General features: G+C 57.5%; 1 protein-coding gene across 1 annotated transcript in view; it reads right to left on the bottom strand.

Annotated features, from left to right (window-relative positions):
* Window positions 1-378: 378 nt before the first annotated feature.
* Window positions 379-20,483, bottom strand: part of SND1 (staphylococcal nuclease and tudor domain containing 1) — a 422,171-nt gene continuing 402,066 nt past the window's right edge. The window contains 8 exon segments of the mRNA NM_205784.1: window positions 379-1,018; window positions 1,128-1,172; window positions 2,935-3,138; window positions 3,886-3,999; window positions 4,919-4,988; window positions 5,850-5,973; window positions 9,528-9,669; window positions 14,641-14,829. Coding sequence (NP_991353.1) covers window positions 953-1,018; window positions 1,128-1,172; window positions 2,935-3,138; window positions 3,886-3,999; window positions 4,919-4,988; window positions 5,850-5,973; window positions 9,528-9,669; window positions 14,641-14,829 — 954 coding nt within the window. The 3' untranslated portion in view covers window positions 379-952.

Raw genomic sequence — 20,483 nt, 5'->3', positions numbered from 1 at the left:
TTTCGCTGCAGCAGAAAGCCAGCACTCACCTCACTTCTCTCAGCGAGCCCTGCTGGTCCCTTGGGGGGTGCTGGTGGGTCCAGCCAAAGGACAGGCCCAGCAACCTCTCGGCTGGGCACCGTATGCTGAGCTGCTGAGGTTCTTGAGAGCAGTCACGTGCAGATGAGTCAAAAGAGAAGGCCTGCAGGCTTCTGCACAATGGCCATAGTGCCAGGTATGCCCACCAGGCCCCGGGAGCTGCTCTGAAGTTCTGCCCTGATTCCGTGACCGGCTGTTTTCAGGGAGCATGGTCAGGCACACTTGGGGGTCATTTGAGTGCCAGGTCGCCTCTTGGCTGGAGCTGTCGAGATTCTGGGCTCTGGGCTCCACCATCACCAATAGAGCTGCAGACAGCATGTACTATTTTATTGGGCCTCAAAAGCTTTAAATACAGAAATAGGGAGGGCTGGGCAAAGGGGCAGATGTGGACACGCTGGCATTTGAGAATGGACGTATCAGAAAAATCACATAATCAACAGCTGGACAGAGAGCCGCGGAGAAGGGCGGTCTGGGACGGACGTGGAGTGCCAGTCGGCAGCTGGCCTTGGGGCCAGGATTAAGCCCCCCATTAGGACAAAGTCTTTCATGTTTCTTCCTGATTTGAGGACAATTAAAAAAAAAAAGAACAAAACCCCCACAAACCTCCAAATAGAAACAAAATCAGCGGGGAGAGACAGTAGAGGGCAGTGCCTGTCCTTTTGGAAGACAATGTCTGCCCCCTGAAAGCTGTGGTTGCGGGGGGGGCTCTTCCCACTCCCTGCCCAGATGCCGTCCTACGAGACATTCCCAGACACTGAAGCAAAGCTGGACCCAATCTATGCCCCTGATTTGAGGTCTGGAGCTGAAAACACCCTGCCGGCAGAGGAAGGGGTGCTGGCGTGAGCTGTGCTGGGGGTCAGACCCGGGGCCCTCCTTAGCGGCTGTAGCCAAACTCATCTGCATCGTCGGCTCGGAAGTCTCCATAGCGCCACAGGTTCAGCTGTGAGAAAACAGCAAACGGCTAGTCAGGGAAGGTGGGACAGGCTGGAACCCAGACGGCCAAAGCCCCTCTCTCAGCACCCTCTGGGGCTCCTGAGGCAAAAACTCACCCTGGCGCTCTTGGCTGACTCCTGGGCATTCAGGTATTCTGTGATCTGCAGGGGGCAAGAAAACAATGGGATGGATGGTCAAGGTGGGGACACTTGCAGCTGAGTAGCCAGAGGGGCCTGGGAGAGGCCCAGGTAAGGTCACATTACTCCCCTGCTCAAGGGGTTCCCAGCTCCCTCCAAAGAAAATCCAAGTGCAGAGTCGCCGTATTCTTGCTGTTTCCAGACTCTGCACTGGCTGTTCTAATCACCTGAAACATGCTTCTCTCTCCTGTCCACCTGGCTACCTATCCCGCCTGCTCAAGCCTCTGGTTAAGAGTCACCTTCTTTACGAGACCTCATATGATCCTCTTTAAAATTTTGACCACTCCCCCACATTCCCGATTCCCTTTACTTCTACTTTCTCTTTTTCCATTGCACTCGTCTAATGTCTAACTTTGTTGACTTATTTTATTCTTTGTCTCCTCATGCTTGAACGCAAGTTCCATGGGGCAGGAATGTTGTCTCTTATTCAGAGATTTGTACATCCTCAGTAAACATTTACCGAAAGAATGAGTAAGTGAATGAACAAACACATTAGGTGTTTCTTGACACTGTATTCTTGCTTGGAGAATCCCATAAACAGAGGAGCCTGGTGGGCTGCAGTCCATAGAATTGCAGGGTTGGACACGACTGAAGCAACTTAGCACTCACACAGACACCAGAAACGTTATGGGTAGTTCCATATGGGGAACACTAAGATCTCCAGGTTTATAGTGAAACTTAAGCTAACTCCTAGGAGTGATCCAAGAAACTGCAGGGAGACTAGGGGCCAGGCCCCTCCTGTCCAGACAAGACACAGGAGTGATCCACAGTGAAGTCTTGTTCCAAATGAATTAGCAACCTGCATAACCAGAGCTACAGACCCACCAACCCCCATCTGCACATGCGGAGAGAGGAAAGGCAAAAGGGGGAAGCAAGGCCTAGTGGAGAGAGAAGAATGTTGGTTTCAACCCTGCTGCTTGAGTCCCTCCAGCTCAGGAGGGCGGGGGAGCTGGGTGCTGCAGAAGGGCACGGGGGCTTCCCACCAGCCTGGCCTGTGCCTGGAGGCTGGCCTGTCGTGGGGAGAGGCTGGGGAACTGGGATGGGAACAGTGCTGAGTGGGAGAAGCCTGGCTCTAATGATCTACCACTGAGCTGTGCAAGGTGGTTCCCCAGCTGGCAGACCCCATCCTCATGGTCCACCCTCGGGAGCAGTCAGGCTGGTTGCGCTCTCCTCGCTTCATGAACGGGAGACTCAAGTGTCCAATGGTTGATCCCCAGGGCCAGATGTTTCACGAAGGAGGGAGGCAGGACTCAGGTCCAGCTCCCCACAGGCTGGAGGGGGTTATGGCAGTCTTCTGGGTAAGTGGCTCAGGCAGCACTGAGTGCTGGGAGCTGCTGATGGGCTCGGAGAGGAGGACGTGAGGACCGGAGAGACAGCGCGCTGGGCTGTGACCCTCTCCGGGCCACCCCTGGCACAGCATCCTGGCCTGTCACCGGGGGGGATGGGCAAAGGGAAACTTTCTGCTCCAGTTTGCAGCTGCAGTTTTCAGCCAAACCGGCAGCCAATTAATTTAAGAAGTAATTAACTTTTTTTTAAAAACCCCAACAAACCCAAATCCATTATCTTTCCCCCGCAGGAGCAGCAGGATGGTGGGTCCCTGCTCCCTCACTGGCTCCTGGGGCACCCACCCTCCTCTGGGACGCTGGAGGTGGCGGGGGATGCCAGGGGCCGGCCGCTCCACCCCCACAGCACGGACCATTTTTGTCCCGCCCCCCACAGCACGTACCACTTTCTGGAACTGCTTTTCCTTGCGCACCTCCACCATGACCAGCCCCTCCTTCACCAGGCCCAGCCCCACGTCCCCCTTGGAGTCAGCGAACTGCAGGGTGACGTGCGGGCAGCCGGCGCTCAGGTGCTCCACGTTGAGCAGGCACTGCGTGTTCTGGATGTCCCGCACCACGCTGTCCACCGCGTCAGTCCGAGCATCCTCCTGCGGCCAGCACAGACCCAGGTCAGCACGAGAGGCCAGTGCCAGCCAAGGGCTGCGAGGGCCCCAGGTCCTGGTCCCGGACCTCCAGGAAGTCTGCCTAGATGTGCCAGCATCACCTCACTCCCCACTCAGCTCCCCCCGTGCCCAGACCCCTTTCACCTATGATACAAATAATCACCTCTCTGCCAGGGCAGACAAGGGCCCTACTCACCTCCTGCCACTGCCTATAGCTGGCAGACTAGTCTTCACCCAGTGTGCCCTGCCCCACCAGGCTCCCCTCCCCAAACCTGCACATGGCTGCTCCTCAAGAGCTGGCTCAGATACTCCAAGGCCACCTCGCCTTGACCCGGACCTCCCTGGCCACGCTTCTCTCCCCTTTGATTAACAGACCGTCATCACTGTCTCCACCTCCTCCCATCAGCCTGGGTGGCCCCAGCGGAGGGTTTCTGGCAGAGGTGTGACCTGGTCAGATCTGTTTGGGGACAGTCACTTCTGGTGGCACCCTCTGAGACTGGAAGGAGTATTGGGAGACAATTGCAGCCCAGAGCCCCGCAGGCTAGAGGCAGAGGCCCCAAGCCAGGGCCACGGTAGGGGCTCAGCCCTGTGAGAGTGGGCGGGGGTCGGGGTGGGGGTTGGGACCCAGGACGGGTTTGCATTTAGTTCCCGTGGGTACGTGCTGGGGCCGCAGCAGTGGTCATGTGTCAGGGGATGGTCCCCTTTGGGAGGAAGAAAGGGGGGGAGACTCACATCTTGGGGCACCTGGATGAAGGCAAAGGCATACTCCGTGGCTTGAGCTGGTAGCACGCGGGTGCTGAAGGCAGGTGGCAAGGTGCCCAGGCGGGTGGACGGCAGGATCTCCCTCTGCAGAGGACACACGGGGCCAGCAGCGTCACACACTGGAAGCTCCCTTGCTCTCGGGGGACGACTCAAGTGGCCAGGCCCCTGAGCACTCTCCCCTCCCGCACCCGGACTCACTCCCACATGCACAGGCCTGGCACAGGCCTGCGGGGTCAGCAAAGCTGGGGAGGCGGGGCCTGGGGTGGCACACCTGGGGGCTCCAACTGACACCGCCCACCTGATCACTGGGCTCTCACTGCTGCCTCCACTTTCCCCAATGCCTTCGCACTATGACATGGGCTCTGACCGCCTTCCCACAGGCTAGGGCGGGGCTGGGAGAGTACTCTAAGATCAGGGTCCTGGCCCAGGTGTGCAGGGCAACCCAGCTGGTAAGACCCTCTCCTGTGTACTCCTGGGTGGTGGGCTGGGAGCATGGCTCTGCTCTGGGTTTTCTATTCGCGGGCCTCCCCACACCAGTCCTCAGGAGCGGCATGGCTCTGAAGGACAGCTTTCTCTCCTGCTTGCTGTGGGGGATGGTCAACACACTCCCGGGCCCAGTCCAAGGGGCATTTCTCCTGGGGATACCAGTCCCTCCTCAGCAAGCCTGGTTTGGGATGCTCCGGGGATCAGCACCCAGGCACCTTGTGGACCAGGAGATGGGGTGTACAGGGCCAGGACTTCATGGCCCCCTCTTTAGAGTCTGGGCAGGAGAGAAACTGGGGCTGTGACTGGGCCTGGACAGGAGACCGCTCAGTGCTCACAGGCCTCTGAGCAGAGACGCTGGTGTTGCCCAGTCTCTCAGGACGAGCAGCAGAGAGGCCCACAGGGTCCCCATCTGTCAGGGAGGGAGGGGAGGTCTAAAGCTCAGATGGGCTTGACCTAGGGGCAGGTGTATTGAGGGGCCCCTCCCGTGCTGCTCGCCCACCTCCGACCCCACACTCACGTTGCCGTAGTCGATGTAGAAGACGTGTACTTTGGCAGGAGACTCGACTTTCTCCACTCGGGCACGGTACCTGCAATGGCATCAAGGGCAGAGCTCAAGGGACATCCCTGGAGCCTCAGCGATGGCAGGCCAGGGGGTGCAGTGTTTCCCTGCCCAGGGCTCAAAATGAACACCCATGGGTGTCACAGGGGGCCAGTTTTCAGACTCTATCAGGACCCCATCTAATGGAATCAGAGCATAGCTGGGAGCAGAGGGAGGGAGAGGGGAGCATGTGGAGCAGATTAACGTGTCCTTGGGGCATAAAGCAACAAGACTAATGACTAGATTGATGTCTGCTGTTTAAACCCCAGCACACTAAACAGCAGCTGTAATTAGCCGGCAGATCTGTCTGGGAGGCCGCAGCAGGGAACGCATCCAAGTCACTTGGTCGCCCTGGGAAGGCCATGGGTCCTACCCTTGGTAGGTCAGACGTAAGTGACCTTCCTGCAGCCCGGGGGTGCTGCTTCTCCTGTGCCAGACGGCTGGGGTGGAGGGTGGTGGCTGGTCTGGGCTCACAGGAACCAGCGACCCCCTCACCACCCCTGCCCCCTCCTGACATCGTCTTTCCTGTGCGGGGTGACGGGGTGCTGGAGAGCTGCAGCCAGCCAGGGCACCCCCAACAGAAGATCCCAGGAGAGAGGAGGAGGGATACTCCTGTGCCCTAGAGGCCGACTGCAGAAAAACTGTGGGTTACACTGCAGGTTGCAAACGGGCAACATAGAGGACCACTCTGGAGAGCTGACCAAGGTCAAGAGCGACCACTCAGTGGAAAGCAGGCCGATAGGGCGAATGCCTCAAGTCTGGCTGGCGCTTCTGCAGACGGGTGCCCTGGAGACAGACCTCCTCCTGCTCCTGCTTAAGACTCTGCCTTGCTCGGGTCCAGGTGGCTTACCATTCTCCGTCTACGAATTTGGCGATGCAGAATTCGCCCCGGCGGGGGGCGTAGGAGCCCTCGACGGGAGGGTGGCTAGCAATGTCATTGCGCATGTTCTCCATCAGCTTCTCCAGCTGGGTGCCTGTGGGGAGGAAGAGGGAGTGAGACCTGGGTGCCACGTTCCCTGGAGCCTCATCTCTAGATGGGGCTGGGTGGAAGACGAGCCTGGGGAGTGGGAAGGATGTGGACTGTTGCAGGGTGCCCACAGCACTGGCTTGCCTCCATCCTGCAGGGAAGTTCTCTTTGGTCCCTGCTTGAGGAGGTTCACGATATTCTGCAGACATTTCAGGCCTAAGAGGTACCCAGCCTTCCAGTCTTGGCTGTCCCTGGGGATGCGCAGGGAATGTTCCTGGGCTTTGGTTTAGGAGGTGGAGAAAGTGAGTGGACACCAGGCAAGGCCCAGGCCAACCTGCCTTCTCCTTTCCTACCAGGGCTGGCCCTGGCCTGGGCCACAGAAGTGGTGATGGACAGTAGCCACTCTCTGCCAAGTCTCCCAGGGACAAAAGTGGAGCTGAAGGAGGGGGCCCCCTACGACCCTGCACAAGGAAAGGACCTCAGAATCCGGGCTGTGAAAGACTGGAGCGATTCCAGGAGCAGGGCCCAGTCTCAGTCTATTCAGATGTGGCCGCCCTGACATGACGCGTCTAGAGACACGTGTGGAACTGAACCTCCAAGGGCTGCCAGCGGTTCCACCCTCCCAGCCAACTCACTGCCCTCCTCCACGGGGTGGGGCGGGACCCCTTCCTTGCCTTCTCTTTCCTGAACCATTCTCCCTGGGTCATCCACCTGGCGGCTGTCTGTCTGTTCCTGGGTGTGGCAACCCCAAGGTCTTCTCAGGGCCCCCTCCTGCCGCATCCCGTCACCACCCTTTTGCTACGCGTCAGTCCCAGTAGCTTCTCCTTTATGTCCCTCTGGCTCTGATTCAGGCTCTACACCTGGCCTTTTCCACCCGCTTCATTTCCAGGGGGAGGGTGCTGGGGCGGGGGTGTGTGTGGTGGGAGTGAAGGATTCCTCCCCCACCCTCAGGGCCCGGGCCGCCCTGTTACAGCAGCCTGACGCATGTTAGCCATCAGTACACCTGTCACAGTGGGCCTTATCCATTCCCTGTCTGGTTTATGTTTCTGCCACTGCACCGTGAGCTCCTTCAGGGCACAGACCATAGCTCACTTGGTTCTGCTGCTTCTCTTGAGACCCAGTAAAGCTCCGGCCATGCGGGGTGCTTGGTAACTGCACTGTGTTGAAGAGGGATCTGCAGGTTTGCGCCTATCCACACTCGGGCCCTGCCCTGGCCTTCACAAGACGCTTTCAGGGACTTTTTAGAAGCAGCTGCCCTCCCCCTGCCTGGCAATAAACCCTCTGTTCTCCTGCGCCTGCATTTCTTGCCCAGACAGTAAAATTTCAGGGACTTAGAAGCCTCCTCTACACAGATGAGATCTTGTTATACTTGCTCTATTATTATTATTATTTTGCTCCAAGGCAACAGCTCTGCAAATAGGCAGAGCCCTCTGGGAGGTCCTTACACAGAGGCTGGTTGGTCACATGGGCCAATGGCAATGCATTCATTACTTCACCAGATCCTTCCCGAAGGTGGGCTTTAATTAAGAGAAGGGAAAAAGGGCCAGAGGATGTCCCTGCCTCCCAGAGGCACCAAGGGTTTCAGGAGAGGGATGCTGTGTATGCCCAGGTTCCTGTTCATGGATTTGATGGAGGGCAGGGTTTTCTCTGGGCTTCCCTGGTGGCCCAGTTGGTAAAGCATCTGCGTCCAATGTGGGAGACCCAGGATCGATCCCTGGGTTGGGAAGATCCGCTGGAGAAGGAAATGGCAACCCACTCCAGTACTCTTGCCTGGAAAATCCCATGGACTGAGAAGCCTGGTAGGCTACAGTCCGTGGGGTCGCAAAGAGTCGGACACAACTGAGCGACTTCACTTCACTTCAGGGTTTTCTCTGGAGCTCACAGCCATCCAGGTGGTGTGCCACACAGCATGTCACTTGCTCCTTCAATCTTCCAACAACACGTGGTTCCCCCCAAGTTCCCTTTTTCTCCTTGTTATCTGCCTTGGCTGCCACTTGGTGCAGTGTCCTGGCTTCCGAGAGCTGTCACCAACAGCCAGGCAGGGTGCAGAACCGATACAGGAAGCCTCTGAGATGACAGAGACTACGTGGCAAAGGCCTTGAACTCAGCCTCAGGCTCTGCCCCCTGGAGACCCCAGCACCTGTTCGTACTCAAAGTGAGTCCTACCTGGCAGGACCCAGAGGCCAGGTGCAGCCTGCCTGGGAGCCAGGGTTCCCTGGGCAGGGTCTCCTTTGAGTTCCCTTTCCACAAGCTCCTGGAGGGCCTTCTTGCCAGCTCCTGGGCTCAGGAGTAGCTCTCATTCCTACCTGGGCCGCCTTTCAGACCTGGAGGTCTTCTGGCTTCATTCCCCAGGCAGTGGCCAGGCCCCTCTCACCAGGAATGCTGCTGACCACGAGAGAACCTAACCCAGGCTCAGCAGCTCACCTCAGCCCCTGCCTGGCTCTGCTCCCCTCCTTGGGCCCAGCCAGCCCAAGGCTCAGAATGGTCAGTTTCCCCGGTGAAATGACACTGCCACAAACACAGCTGCCTGGGCAGTATCGTTAGTGGGGAGGTGGCTGACACGAGCTTGTTTACCATCTGGAGTGGGCCTGGGGTGGTGCCTGAGGAGGGCAGGGAGAGCCCTGCCACCCATGGGGCTGCCTCCATGTCACTGACATCTCCCGCCCCCTCCCCCTTGAAAAGACCTGGTTTCCTCCACCGAGAAGTAGCTTAAAGAGCTTTCTCCTCTGATCTCAACTAAAATGTTTCCCTGCACAGGGTGACAAATGAGAGGTGGGAGGTCAGGATGGACAGAGCAAAGGGAGTGGAGGTGGAAGCTGGGCCAGAGGGGCCCCATTGCAGTTGCTGTGAGAGCCAGCTCTGCTGCCCTCTCTCCTCTGGAAACCTGAGCTCTCTGCTGAGGGCAGGGGGCAGGGAGCACAGCGGGGAGAGGACCCTGGCCTCAGTGCACAGCATTGGAGGGCAGGAGGAAGAGGGAAGATGGAGAAAGAGGGTCCTTCAGAAAGACTTCCTGGGGATGACTTCCCCTAGAGTGCCGCCTGTTTCCATGGCAACTGGTCACCACTCGGGGCTTACAGGAACCTCTGGAGGAGAAACCCCAGCAGAGACAAGCCCGGGCTCCCCCCACCCTGCCCTCCCCGGGGAGGCTGAGGGGCAGAGGCGCTGAGCAGAACCGGCATGCACTTCCCAGCCACATGGAGACAATCTGTCCATTGCTTCCTGACGAGCTCCGAGGGCACAATCCTCCTGCCCGGCCCCGCCAGGGGTGTCTGGGAGGAAAACAATGACCTAAGAGTATCAGAGCACCACCCAGACAGGACTGGTGACCTCACCAGTCCTCAGAGGACCGCTCAGCCTTGCCGGCCCTACTGCGGCTGAGAATATGACCTCGGGCCCAGAGCGCCGCTCAGGGGCCTGGGAGGTGGGCAGCAGCCGCAAGCTATGCAGGGAGGCCCCTGGAAGCCTGGGTCCCGCCCCCTGCCCGAACAGGGGGGCCCTGAGGTGGGCCAGCCCTGCGCCAGGAGCCGAGAGGTGGTGGAATCGGGGCGGGTGTGCGCTCACCTGTCTCCACGTCCTGCACGTAGAAGTGCAGGTCGTCGGTGATCTCCGTCACGAACACCGGCTTGTAGCTGGCCGAGCGCTCCTTCTCCTCCAGCACGGGCATCAACTCCTCCACTGGCTGCTCCTCGTAGTGGGCCCAGACCTGCACGTGTGGTCAACAGAGGGGAGGCGAGGGGTTCAGAAGTGGAGTCAGAAAGGACGCCAGGAAAGGGGCTCTGGGGAGGGGGGACCACTGCCCTGGGGGCGAGTGTGGGGGTGAGTGTGGGGGCGATGTTGCATCATGCTGGTCTGAGCCCCTGGAGCGCAGAGGTCGGGGTGGGGGAACTTCCAGTCCAGTAGTTCCCAAACTCTGAGGTTTCTGGAACAACTGGGGATCTTCCTGGGAACGAAGGTGCCAGGGTGCCCACCACCCCCACCCCACCCCCCCGCCTGCCCATCAGGATGTGCTCTAAGGGTCCCAGGGAAAGGGAATCAAAACTCAAGACTCCCAGCGACTCCCACGCACGTCAGGCGTGTGAGACCCTTGGTCCTGTGGTGCTGCCCAGTCCCCATCTCCTTCCCTCACACCCCCTGTGAGGGTCACTGAACTCCCCAGGCCCTCCCACCGTCACAGGGCCGTGGGCACTCCCGAGGCTCTCCAAGCGACGGTGCTGGGCTGCGGAGGGGAGGGCCGCCACTGTGCGAGGGTGCCTGTCCTCTGCACCTCAAGGAGGCTGCTCTGACCCCGGCTCGGAAGCCGGCCGCTGCCCTCCACCCTTCCCGCTCCCTCCCTCCCCCAGCCCTGCACTGTCAGGGCTGCAGTGCTCAGAAGCTGATGCGGGGTGACAGCGCGTCAAGTCCAATCCCGTGGCCAGGAGATTATCCCAGTAGTGAGGCCTGTCAGAGCAGGGGAGGGAGATGGCCTTCCAGCTGGGCGGCGGAAACAGGCTGGGGAGTCTGGGGGACTGGACTACACGCTGGGTCCCAAAGACACACACACACAGGACTCGGGTGGGTGGTGACAGAAGTTCTTAGCCCAAACCTTACATGCTCACTAGGGGCCACACTAAACACTACCCAAGTACTACGTCATCTAATCCTCACAACAACCTTTTCAAAAGGGATCAACATTACCCCCAATTTCACAAACGAAGAAACCGAGGCACACAGGCTTGCTAGACGTGGCAGAACCAGGATTTGAACACAGGGGGGTGGGCCCTAGAGCCCTTCAAGGGGAATTTTGGCATCGCCTGGGCCCCTGAACACAAAAGGCAGCAATGAACAGTGGGAAAAGTCGTAGGTGGGAGTTGTGGACTCCGGTCCTTTCATTTTCCCCTTTAATTTGCTGTGTGACCTCGGTCAAGTCACATGCCTTCTCTGAGTCTCCTTTTCTTCCCCTGCAAGAGGTGGTAGTTGGACCACATGACCCTTCTGCTACACACAGACTCCTGGGGCATGGTGGAGCGGTGCACCAAGAAGCAGATGCAAGCTGGAATGACTGAACCACTTTGGGCCACACCCGTAAAACCATGCTCCTGCCTCTAACGTGGTACGAGTGCGTGTCCTTCCACTGGAAAGAGAGGCTGGGCCCCGGGAACTGGAATGAGCAACAGGGACTTTCTGAGCCTGGTGGGGAGGCTGCCCGGGAGTGGCGGAGACGTTGTCAGCGGCATTCCTGGCCCAGCAGTCTGTGCTCTGTGGCAGCCCCGCCAGCACCACTCTCCAGACTGCGCCCCTACCACTGCAGACCAAGTCAGGGCCTCCCTCCGCTCCTGTTCCCTGCCTTTCCCGGGCCCCTGCGCTGGCTCCTGAGCTGGCCCCCATCCTAACCCCACCCCACTTGCCTCGGCTGCAGGGGAGGGAGGCTCCTCTGCCTAGTGGACAGAATGGGAACAGACTGACAGGCTGAGAGTAGAAACTTCTCAAGCCAAGGTGCCTCAGGCGACAGCGTCAGGTTTCCTCCCAGAGAGAGAAGGTAGGGCGTCTTCCCTGGCAGGTCCAGGGGCCAGTGGGGTGGAGGTCAGGGATGATGCAGACAGAGCCTCGGGGTGGCCCTTGGGCCCCTTCCTACCAGGAGGCAGAGATAGGCCAGTCCTATGGGGTCCCAGAGCTCACAGGGCAGCGGGCAGGCGGGGAGCAGAGGACACTGGAAGCCTGAGGCTGCCCAAGGCCAGAAGAGGCAGAGCTGCTCCTCAGACAGAGCGCCCCATTTCTAAGAGAGAGCGGGCTTGGCCCTCAGTCACAGAGCCCTGCGGGGTCCCCGCAGGTGGCTTTGTGGTGGGAAGGAGTCAGTCAGCTGGAGGGCAGGTCCCCACCCTCAGAACAAGGGCGAGCTGGGCCCACACTGACTGCAGTTGTCCCTCTGCAGAACCTGGGCAAGGAGGGGCTCACACGTCAGCCAGACACCCTCTGTGACCCCTTGGTGGCCCTGGCTACAGATCCAGGGGGGCAGTGGGCAGGGAGCCCCCTCCCTCCTCTGCTCCACACTGCTGGGTCAGCCACTTCCTGTCCTGCTCAGATCCCTTCACCCCGGGGCCAGCTTAGCAGCAGAGGAGAGGGAGTCTCTTCTGTCCTCACCTTGCACCCCTCCCCCGCGCCTTCTCTGCACTTCCTCCCAGGGGAGCCCCAGGTCCTCCTCCTGGCAGGCTGCGGGCCATGTGGACCGAGGTTTCACTGCATGGAACCTTTCCTTTCTAAATCCTATTTAATACCGCTGCTCAGGAGGCTCCAGAGGTGGGGCTGGCATGCAGCCAGGGTAGTGGAGGCCTGCAAGCCCACAGTGGGGAAGCTAAGCTCAATAAAAGCCAATCGATGGCCAATCCAGGCCTGTCAAGGGCCCTGCCAAGGTATGAGTGGGGCAGGGGGTATGGGGGACAGACAGCTGCCATCTGAGGCTCCCTCTCTGGCCCTCAGACCTGCCCAGGATCCCGAGGACAGGGAGGGGGAACCCTGCAACCAGCTTCCTACAGACTGGCCTCTTCAATAAGGAGAGAAGACAGCAAGGTACAGGGGGATCAGGCCTTGCAACTAGGCAGCTAAATTCTCAGAGTGGGGAACACAGCATTGCTGGGGCTCCCCATTCAGACCTGCTCACATGCACATAATCACACCCACCCAAGACTTCTGTGTGCCCTGGTCTCACAAAATCTCTCGGTATTAGCTTCCTCAGCCCACAGGGACCATGATAATCTCTTAACCCCAGATGCGCCTATCTCTCGACAGCTAAGGCAGCTCTCACGGGGTCACCAGCGGGGCAAGGCTGGGGATCCTGGGGACACCTCAGACACCAAGTTTACTGCTCCCCAGCTGACCCCCCGATTCTCCCGCCTGAGTCCAGCTAACTCAGAGGACTGCTGCAAGGCTCTGCCTATGCTGTTCCCGGAGAGCAGCCCCACCAGGAGGAGGGAGGTCAGGCTAGGTTCCCCCAGGCCTCAAGGAGGAGGGGATGTGCAGGAGGGCCCCTGGAGGCGGGCGGGCCCTCGCACTGAGAGTGGTGTGCTGCATTTTAATTGGACTGGAATAAAAGCACGCAGCCTGTGTAAGTAATTAATCATGGTAATTACTCCTCAGCACCATCACGTGGCACCAGAGAAATGATGACTTGGGTTCTTCCAAACAAATCCACTACGTAGTAAATAGTGATGCCTGGCTCAGCACCTATGCAAGGGGCCACGCTTTGGCCAGACTCCCTTCTCTGTCCCCTCCTCAGTCCCTCTGGGGTCTCTACTCTCAGACGGCAGAAGGCTACTCAGATCTGAAGAGATGGCTTCCAGGCTCAGGGAGCAGGGCCAGGGGGCAGAGATACTTTCAGAATCTGGGCCTTATAGGTGGGTGCTTGCTGAAGTGTCCCGCAGCTGTTAACTCGTTCCACCTCTGCACCACCTCTCCTCCATTCCCTGAAGTGAGCAGAGGACACAGGGGGTGTCCAGTCTTAAGTTCAGCTGTCACAGAAAGAAAACCCAAGAGGAAGTGCCTCTGCTGTAGGAGCCGAGGCTGCTTCCCCATCACTCTAGGAAGACAGGCTATAATGGGAGCTGTAATGGAAGCAGAACTGGGACAGAAGTGGAATCCTCCCCGGAGGCCCCATGGTGGCCTGCTTGCCCTCCAAGATGTGGGCAGTCTCTTCCACCTGTCTTGGCTTTTGGAGCCACCTCTCCCTGGAGTCCTTCCAGCTCTAGTAGGGTCGATCACCTGTCCTAATCCCTAGGGGATGAGACTAAGAGACACAGAGATCCCAGAAGTCCTCCGGCGCCTGGCCCCTGGGGAAAGTGTGATGCTCTCTCAGAGGAGAGGTGGGAGGAGCCGGAGGCTTCTGGGCCCCAGGGCCCCCCCACTCCTTTTGGCAGGTGTCTGGGCCTTGGCTCTGAGAGGCTAGTTGTAAGCCAGATGGCTGCCCCATGGGGAAGGAAACATTTATTCCTGGAACAAATTTATGGCTCAGCACGGCTGTCCCATGAAATCCTCCTCAAGCTCCGAGAAGCCCTGACAAATTGGTGGCCGGCTGATTTATCCCCATTATCGGGGCTGAGCTGTAAGTCAGTGGCGACAGGCTGTGGGGGTAGGGGCAGGGGGATGCCGAGCCCAGCTCCCATCACCAAGCCGCTGGGTTCCTTAATCGTCCATTTGTTTCCAAAAGCTGCTTTCCGACCCACCCCCCTTGTCTCTTCAATGCAGTGTCTGCACAGACTGATGGGCTGTAAATCTGCTGTCCTAACAGCTTTATGCATCTCCTGGGGCAGCTTCCAAAATGGGCTTCCCTGCAGGGCAATGTGAAGGAAATTCAGACGTGGGGTACAGGCCACCCGGCCCCTCCGAGAGCACTGGAGGGTCAGGGCGGGGGAAGGAAGGCCTCTGGTCGCGGGTGACCCTGGCTCCAAGGTCACTGTCTAGGCAGCTTCCGGTGCCAGGCCCAGCAGGGCCGGGGTGGTGGACAGGGGTGCTCAGAGAGGGTCCGGGGCCCGCCTCAGCGTGGGGTTGCTGACGTGGGGTCTGACACCAACACCAGCTGGAGTCACTCAGTGGACGGGGGGACAGAAGCACTCTGTTGTAAGCAGGCAGCAGTGCTGGTGCGGCGGGAAGGGAGGGAGAGAGAGGGCAGCCGCTCCTTCCCGCCAGGCCCCGTTCCACAGCTCACCTTCTCCTTCTTCTGCTTGGCGGCCTCCTCGGCAGACAGCAGGGATTTGTAGTAGGCGCTGCGCTCGGCGGTGAAGTGGACCTTGGAGAGCGCGTGCTCCACCAGCAAGACGGACAGGTTGGCGCCGTCGATGTGCAGCCAGCCGATGAAGTTGCCGGCCTTGTCCATGCTCTCCACCTCCACCTCTACCTAGGGAGCAGAAACGGGGGTGTCAGCTAGCAGCGGGAGCCTGGGGTGGGCAGGGGAGAGAGGCCCCGGGGCCACTGCCACCATGGTCACTCCATGGACAGGAACAGCTGGAATGGTGAGTCAGAGTGTGAGCTGGTGAGAGCCTCTGAGAACTCTACCCCTCGGTGCTGTGAGCTGGTCTATGCTTTTCAGCTTCTTGTACCCCAGAATCACCATTGATAGATATGTCACTGACAAAGCAACTTCAGAACTCCCCTCTCCTCAAATCCCTTCCCCTTCCTCTTGGCAGAGAGCTACTAGGGAAGACTTGACTCTCCTCAGCTTTAAGTGAGCTGTGTGTGTGTTTGTGTGTGTATACAGCTAAAGGTCAGGGGTGAGTAAGGCAACACCCACTCCTCTCCAGCACCCACTGAGCCCCAGCTCTGCTAGGAAGACAGGCAAGCCTTGGGTGGAAGTGGAGAGCAAGGCAATCCCCGAGGAGGGGAGAACCTGTCTTCTTCCTGGAAGAGCTGAATGAAGTCATGCCTAATGAAGGCAATAAAAGCAGTGGGATGAGAGCCAGGTGAGGAGAGGAGGGAAGGGGACAGTGGGCAGAAGGTACACTGAGGCAGGTGCAGTTAGGGGGTGATTCCAGCTGGAGGTTACCCCTTTGTAGGGGTATGCTCACCGCCATCAGCCCTGACTTTGGGGCCGAGCACACTGGCTGATCCCCAGAGCCGGCAGGATCCCTGCAGAGCCCAGGGACTCCCAGGCCTCCTCCCCTGAGGGCTCCCCGAGAACCAGGACCCCCGACCTAGCATGGATGCCACTCCACCTCATGAAGGCAGTGGCCCAAGAGAAATTCCTTCTCGGCTTCTCTTCCAACCTCTTCCCCTGCTAAAGGGGCCTGTAAAAGCCTTCACTGCCAAACGTAAAAACTTGTATTCATTTAAACGGCTTCAAGCTCGATTAAGCAATAAAATGAGTGTCTAAATACCTGGGAGTTCTCTGAAGCCTGGGCCAGAGCCAGTGGCAGCTGCAGAGGACATGAACAGGAAGGAGCTGGGGTCCCAGCTTCCTGGTTTTACTCTTTGGCCCTACTCTGCCCTCCCTCCATGCACCCAAGCGGCCTCTGTTTCCTTATAGGGAGTCGCGTCCCCAGCACCTCTCCCGGCAGTTAGGACTCCGCCAGGTGTTCTTCCTATTCGTGAACACCTTTCCTACACGAAGAGGTGGAATGCAAGTTCAACAATGCCTGAAGTGGGGGTGTACTGTAGAAGGGGATACGAAGAGTTTATTAGAGCCAGGAGAAGAAGGTATTATACTCATCCAATCCAACTTGGTTTTTTTAGTGGGGAAACAGACACAGGGGCAGTGGGAACCAGAAATGGGCAGAGCTGAGAGCAGAGGCCAGGCTGCCCTGCTTGCCTTCTTTCTTCACTGCCTCCTTGGCGCCTCCCCTTCTCTCCCCACAGCCCTGTCTCAAGAGCATCCTTCCTCCAGTCACACCCCTGACCTCCTCCCCGATCCCCCCCACACACTGTCCACTGGGTTAAGGCCAGCTCCCTCCACCATTCAGGACCCTGGACCGTGCCCCTCCCTGGTGGAGCCAGGGTGGGAGTGCCGGGCTCTGCTGGGTGGTGTCCACCCCACACGGGCACCACGCTGCTGAGGGCTGGAGGAAGGGAGGATCCACAACCGTAGATGGTAAAACTGGTTTCCCCTTTCCTCTAATCCCGGCAATTAATTCGCTGGGAGGACCTGTGTGTGTGGCAGAGAACAGGTGGGCAAAACGGTACACGATAAAGCACAGGTGCCTCAAGAGCTCGCCAGCCAGTGAATTCACCCGAGTGAGCGGCAAACTGCCCGAAGAGCCCTCTGCCACCTTGCAAACGCCCTGGGTGCCGGAGCACCGGGCGGCCGACAGCGGGAGGACTAATGGTGGAGGAAGAGGCTGCAGGCTTGTGGGACTCAGACGAGAACAGGGATGGAAGGAGAATGCATGGGAAGACCACCTCTGCTTCGTTTGCTGCGCTTTATCAAGCATGCTACGATCAAGCGGCAGCAGATCCCAGACGACTTCTGGGAGGAGTGTTTGGGGGCTCATGAGACAATGGGTAGAGTGGAGGTGCCGACGCTGGCTCCTACCACCCATCCATGGGGCTCCTCTGCATTTCGGGGCTCCTGAGACCCCTCCTCATGCCCACGCCAGCACCTCTTGTCTTCTTCCACTGTGTTCGTTGCCAGGTGTCCTTTTCCTAAAGACAGGATGGCTGCCCTGATCAAGCACGAGACCTCCCTCCAGCCCCCAGGCCTGTGGTGAGCCGCTGCAGCTGTGACGAGAAGCCCATGGCTTCCTCTCACACCAGATTCCTGCGGTGGAGGTAAAAGCCTCCGAGACATGAGCTGCAGAGACGACCAGACAGGTACAATCCGTCTCTCCTGTCAGGCGCCCAGGCTCAGACCCTACTCGCAAACCTCTAATTCACACCTCACTCTCTGAGGCCACAAACCAGATGCCGACCTCTCAAGGCTCCTGCCGGGGGAGACGCCAGCGAGTGACTAAGCAGCCACATCTGGGGCCAACACTGCTGGGGAGCAGCCAGGCTCTCTTGGCAGGTGAGCCCTGGCTTCACACGTACCCCGCCTCTCCCTGCTGGCAATCGATACGCTAACTTGGGCTTGACAAGCCCCTGGTCCCAGCCGGCCGCAGAGGAAAGAAATCTCTGGCCTTGGGCACCGTGCTGCTGCCCAATCCATCTTGGGCTGTAGAGGGAGAGATAAAGCTGTCGCCTGTGGGTCCCCGCTTCTCCTTTTATTACGGCTGCTGCCACCACAGTAATTTCTCAGTCAAACAATGGGGCTTTAGGGAAGGTAGGCTGGTCTTAGAGGAGGGTTGGGGCTGGGCCAGTGTTCCTGCTGCACCTAGGTCTCTGGGCTTCTGGCCTTGCTGGACATGCCCCAGCCTAGATGGGCAGACGGTTCAGGGTGAAGTCTTGATTCTACACAGGGAGCAAACAGAGGGTGCAGTGGGCACTCCCAGGTTGGTCTACATGTTCATCTTTCATCATGTCTCTCTTTCACACTCACTGCTGAGAATTTGTTACTTGACTGTAAAATTACATGGGTCCATATCTATGACGGGCTTCCCTGGTGACTCAAGCAGTAAAGAATCTGCCTGCAATGCAGGAGACCCAGGTTCAATCCCTGGATCAGGAAGATCCCCTGGAGAAGGAAATGGTGACCCACTCCAGTTTTCTTGCCTGGAGAATTCCATGGACAAGAGGGGCCTGGTAGGCTACAGTCCATGGGGTCACAAAGAGTTGGAGAGGACTGAGCAACTAACACTTTCAGCTCTTCATATCTGTAAAAGCTCCATTTCTCTATTCAACTTTAAGACTCAATCTTAAGACTCATCAAATTTCTGGTATTTTTCTAATTAAAAAAATATATACATACTTTCTCTCTCTCTCTAGTTATCTGTGATACTTATCGCTATAAAGTTACTATGAACAAGGAATTAGGGAATCCTGAACCACTGCCTCCTGGGGAAACACAGGGTTAGGTTCCTACAAGACTCCAGTTACATTTCTATCAACTTACCAATACATAACCTGCTTCGATGATGGTTTCTGTTTAAAGATACCATATTTAATACATACTGATGATTCATTAACATTGAACTCACAGCCAAGAGCGCTGTCACTCAAGCCTGAATAAAGCTTATCTAACACATGGGTTTTCTCCTTAAGGCACATCGCAGCTGTCCCGTACTCAGGAAACTAGACAGCACTTCAGCGCTATGCGTGGAGGCCATTTTTAACTACAACATAAAGTGCAGAAACCCTGAAAACCTCGGTGCTAAGCAGACCATGAGTAGGACGTTTGTCTGTAGGATGAGAGCTGCAGCCTCAGCTGGGAATGTACTCCCTGGGAGACTCGCTGCTCTGTGCACGTTCACAAATGATCCAAAAAGTCGCAGGGGTACTGACAGGTAACAAATTTCAGCGAGTGAGTGAACTCACAAATATGGGCTCACTTATAATTAGGATTTACCATATACAGATGTTGTAGCTGTTCAGTTGCTAAATCGTGTCCAACTCTTTGCAACATGCCAGGCTTCCCTGTCCTTCACTATCTCCTGAAGTTTGCTCAAGTTCATGTCCATTGAGTTGGTGATGCCATCCAAGCATCTCATCCTTCTCCTCCCGCCTTCAATCCTTCCCAGCATCAGGGTCTCTTCCAATGAGTCGGCTCTTTGCATCAGGCGGCCAAAGCACTGGAGATTCAGCTTCAGCATCAGTCCTTCCAGTGAATATTCAGGGTTGATTTCCTTTAGGACTGACCGGTTTGATTGCCAGTATACAGAGTTTGAGTGAACTCCGGGAGTTGGTGATGGACAGGGAGGCCTGGCGTGCTGCAATTCATGGGGTTGCAAAGAGTCAGACACGACTGAGCGACTGAACTGAACTGAACTGATACAGACTATTGGCAGAAATTTCCTGCAAGTTGCCTCCAACTGCAGACAGGAATTAGGGGAGGCTCTTTCTTGTCAAGTGCACAAGAAACCTCTTTTGGTCCTTCTGGCTACCCCAAGTGTTAGTGAGATACTACTCATGAAGTGCGGTGTAAAGTGAGAAGTGGCTTCTCACAACGTGGCTGCCTGTCTCTTCGGCATCTTGGAAGAGATGTTTCATGAAGAGACCTGGACTCTGTCCAGTGGCTTGGGAGGCTTCCTGCAGTGGCACTGACATCAGGGAGGTAAGGCCTTGGGTGATCACCATGGGCTGCCACAGCACTTCATGTGGGCATTTGGTGTGTACACAGGTGGGCTGATAATAGCCTCGAGGGGCTCAAGGGTACATGTGGACACAAGCAATGTCAGCAAGGGACAGATGATGGCTTCCCTCATTCCCCATCCTCAACGCTCATACTGAAGCCAAATGCTGGGACCTAGGAACACATGGAGCTGGGGGGAGGAGAGGCTATGGGAAGGGGGTGCCACGTGGAGGGGGTGGCTTTGTGATAACTCTAGTTAAGACAGAAGCAGGAGCCTAGATGCCTAAGGGCAGACCTGGCCCTCGGGAGCTTAGGACACCAAGGAACTGCTGCGCTGGGCACCCTGGACGCTCTGCTCACCTGCCGGCATCTCTCGCCTCTGCTCCCAATGCTGGCAGAGTGGGCCGCGATTTTGTGGTTCTAAACTAGGCCTGTGAGCTGAGCTCTTCCAGATTCAACACCTTCCTGTGACGGCTTCCCTAACCTTGGCCTGCAGTGAATTGAACACCTGGCCCGGATATCTCTGACACTCAGGGACCAGTGCAGAGCACAGAGGTTAAGACCATGGCCTCCGGAGCAGAGACGTTTACTCACCACCTGCTTGACTTCTGGTGAGTCAATTACCTTGGAATTGTGATAGTACCTATCTCAAAAGATGTGTTTTGATGACTAAATGAGCCAACGTAAGTATGTTAAACACTTAAAAGGGTGCTTGACACACAAATGCTTCTTCAGTTATTTACTTCCTGGGGAGGAGCAGTTATTTCAAAATGTCCCTATTCACCAGCTAAAATGGTGCTAGTGGTAAAGAACCTGCCTGCCAATGCAGGAGACATGAGACTCTGTCTGATCCCTGGGTTGGGAAGATTCCCTGGAGGAGGGCACGGCAACCCACT

The sequence above is a fragment of the Bos taurus genome, chromosome 4 (genome assembly GCF_002263795.3).
Source record: "Bos taurus isolate L1 Dominette 01449 registration number 42190680 breed Hereford chromosome 4, ARS-UCD2.0, whole genome shotgun sequence".
NCBI lineage: Eukaryota > Metazoa > Chordata > Mammalia > Artiodactyla > Bovidae > Bos > Bos taurus.
Note: the sequence above shows the minus strand (reverse complement) of the source record. Positions and strands in the feature narration are given on the sequence as shown.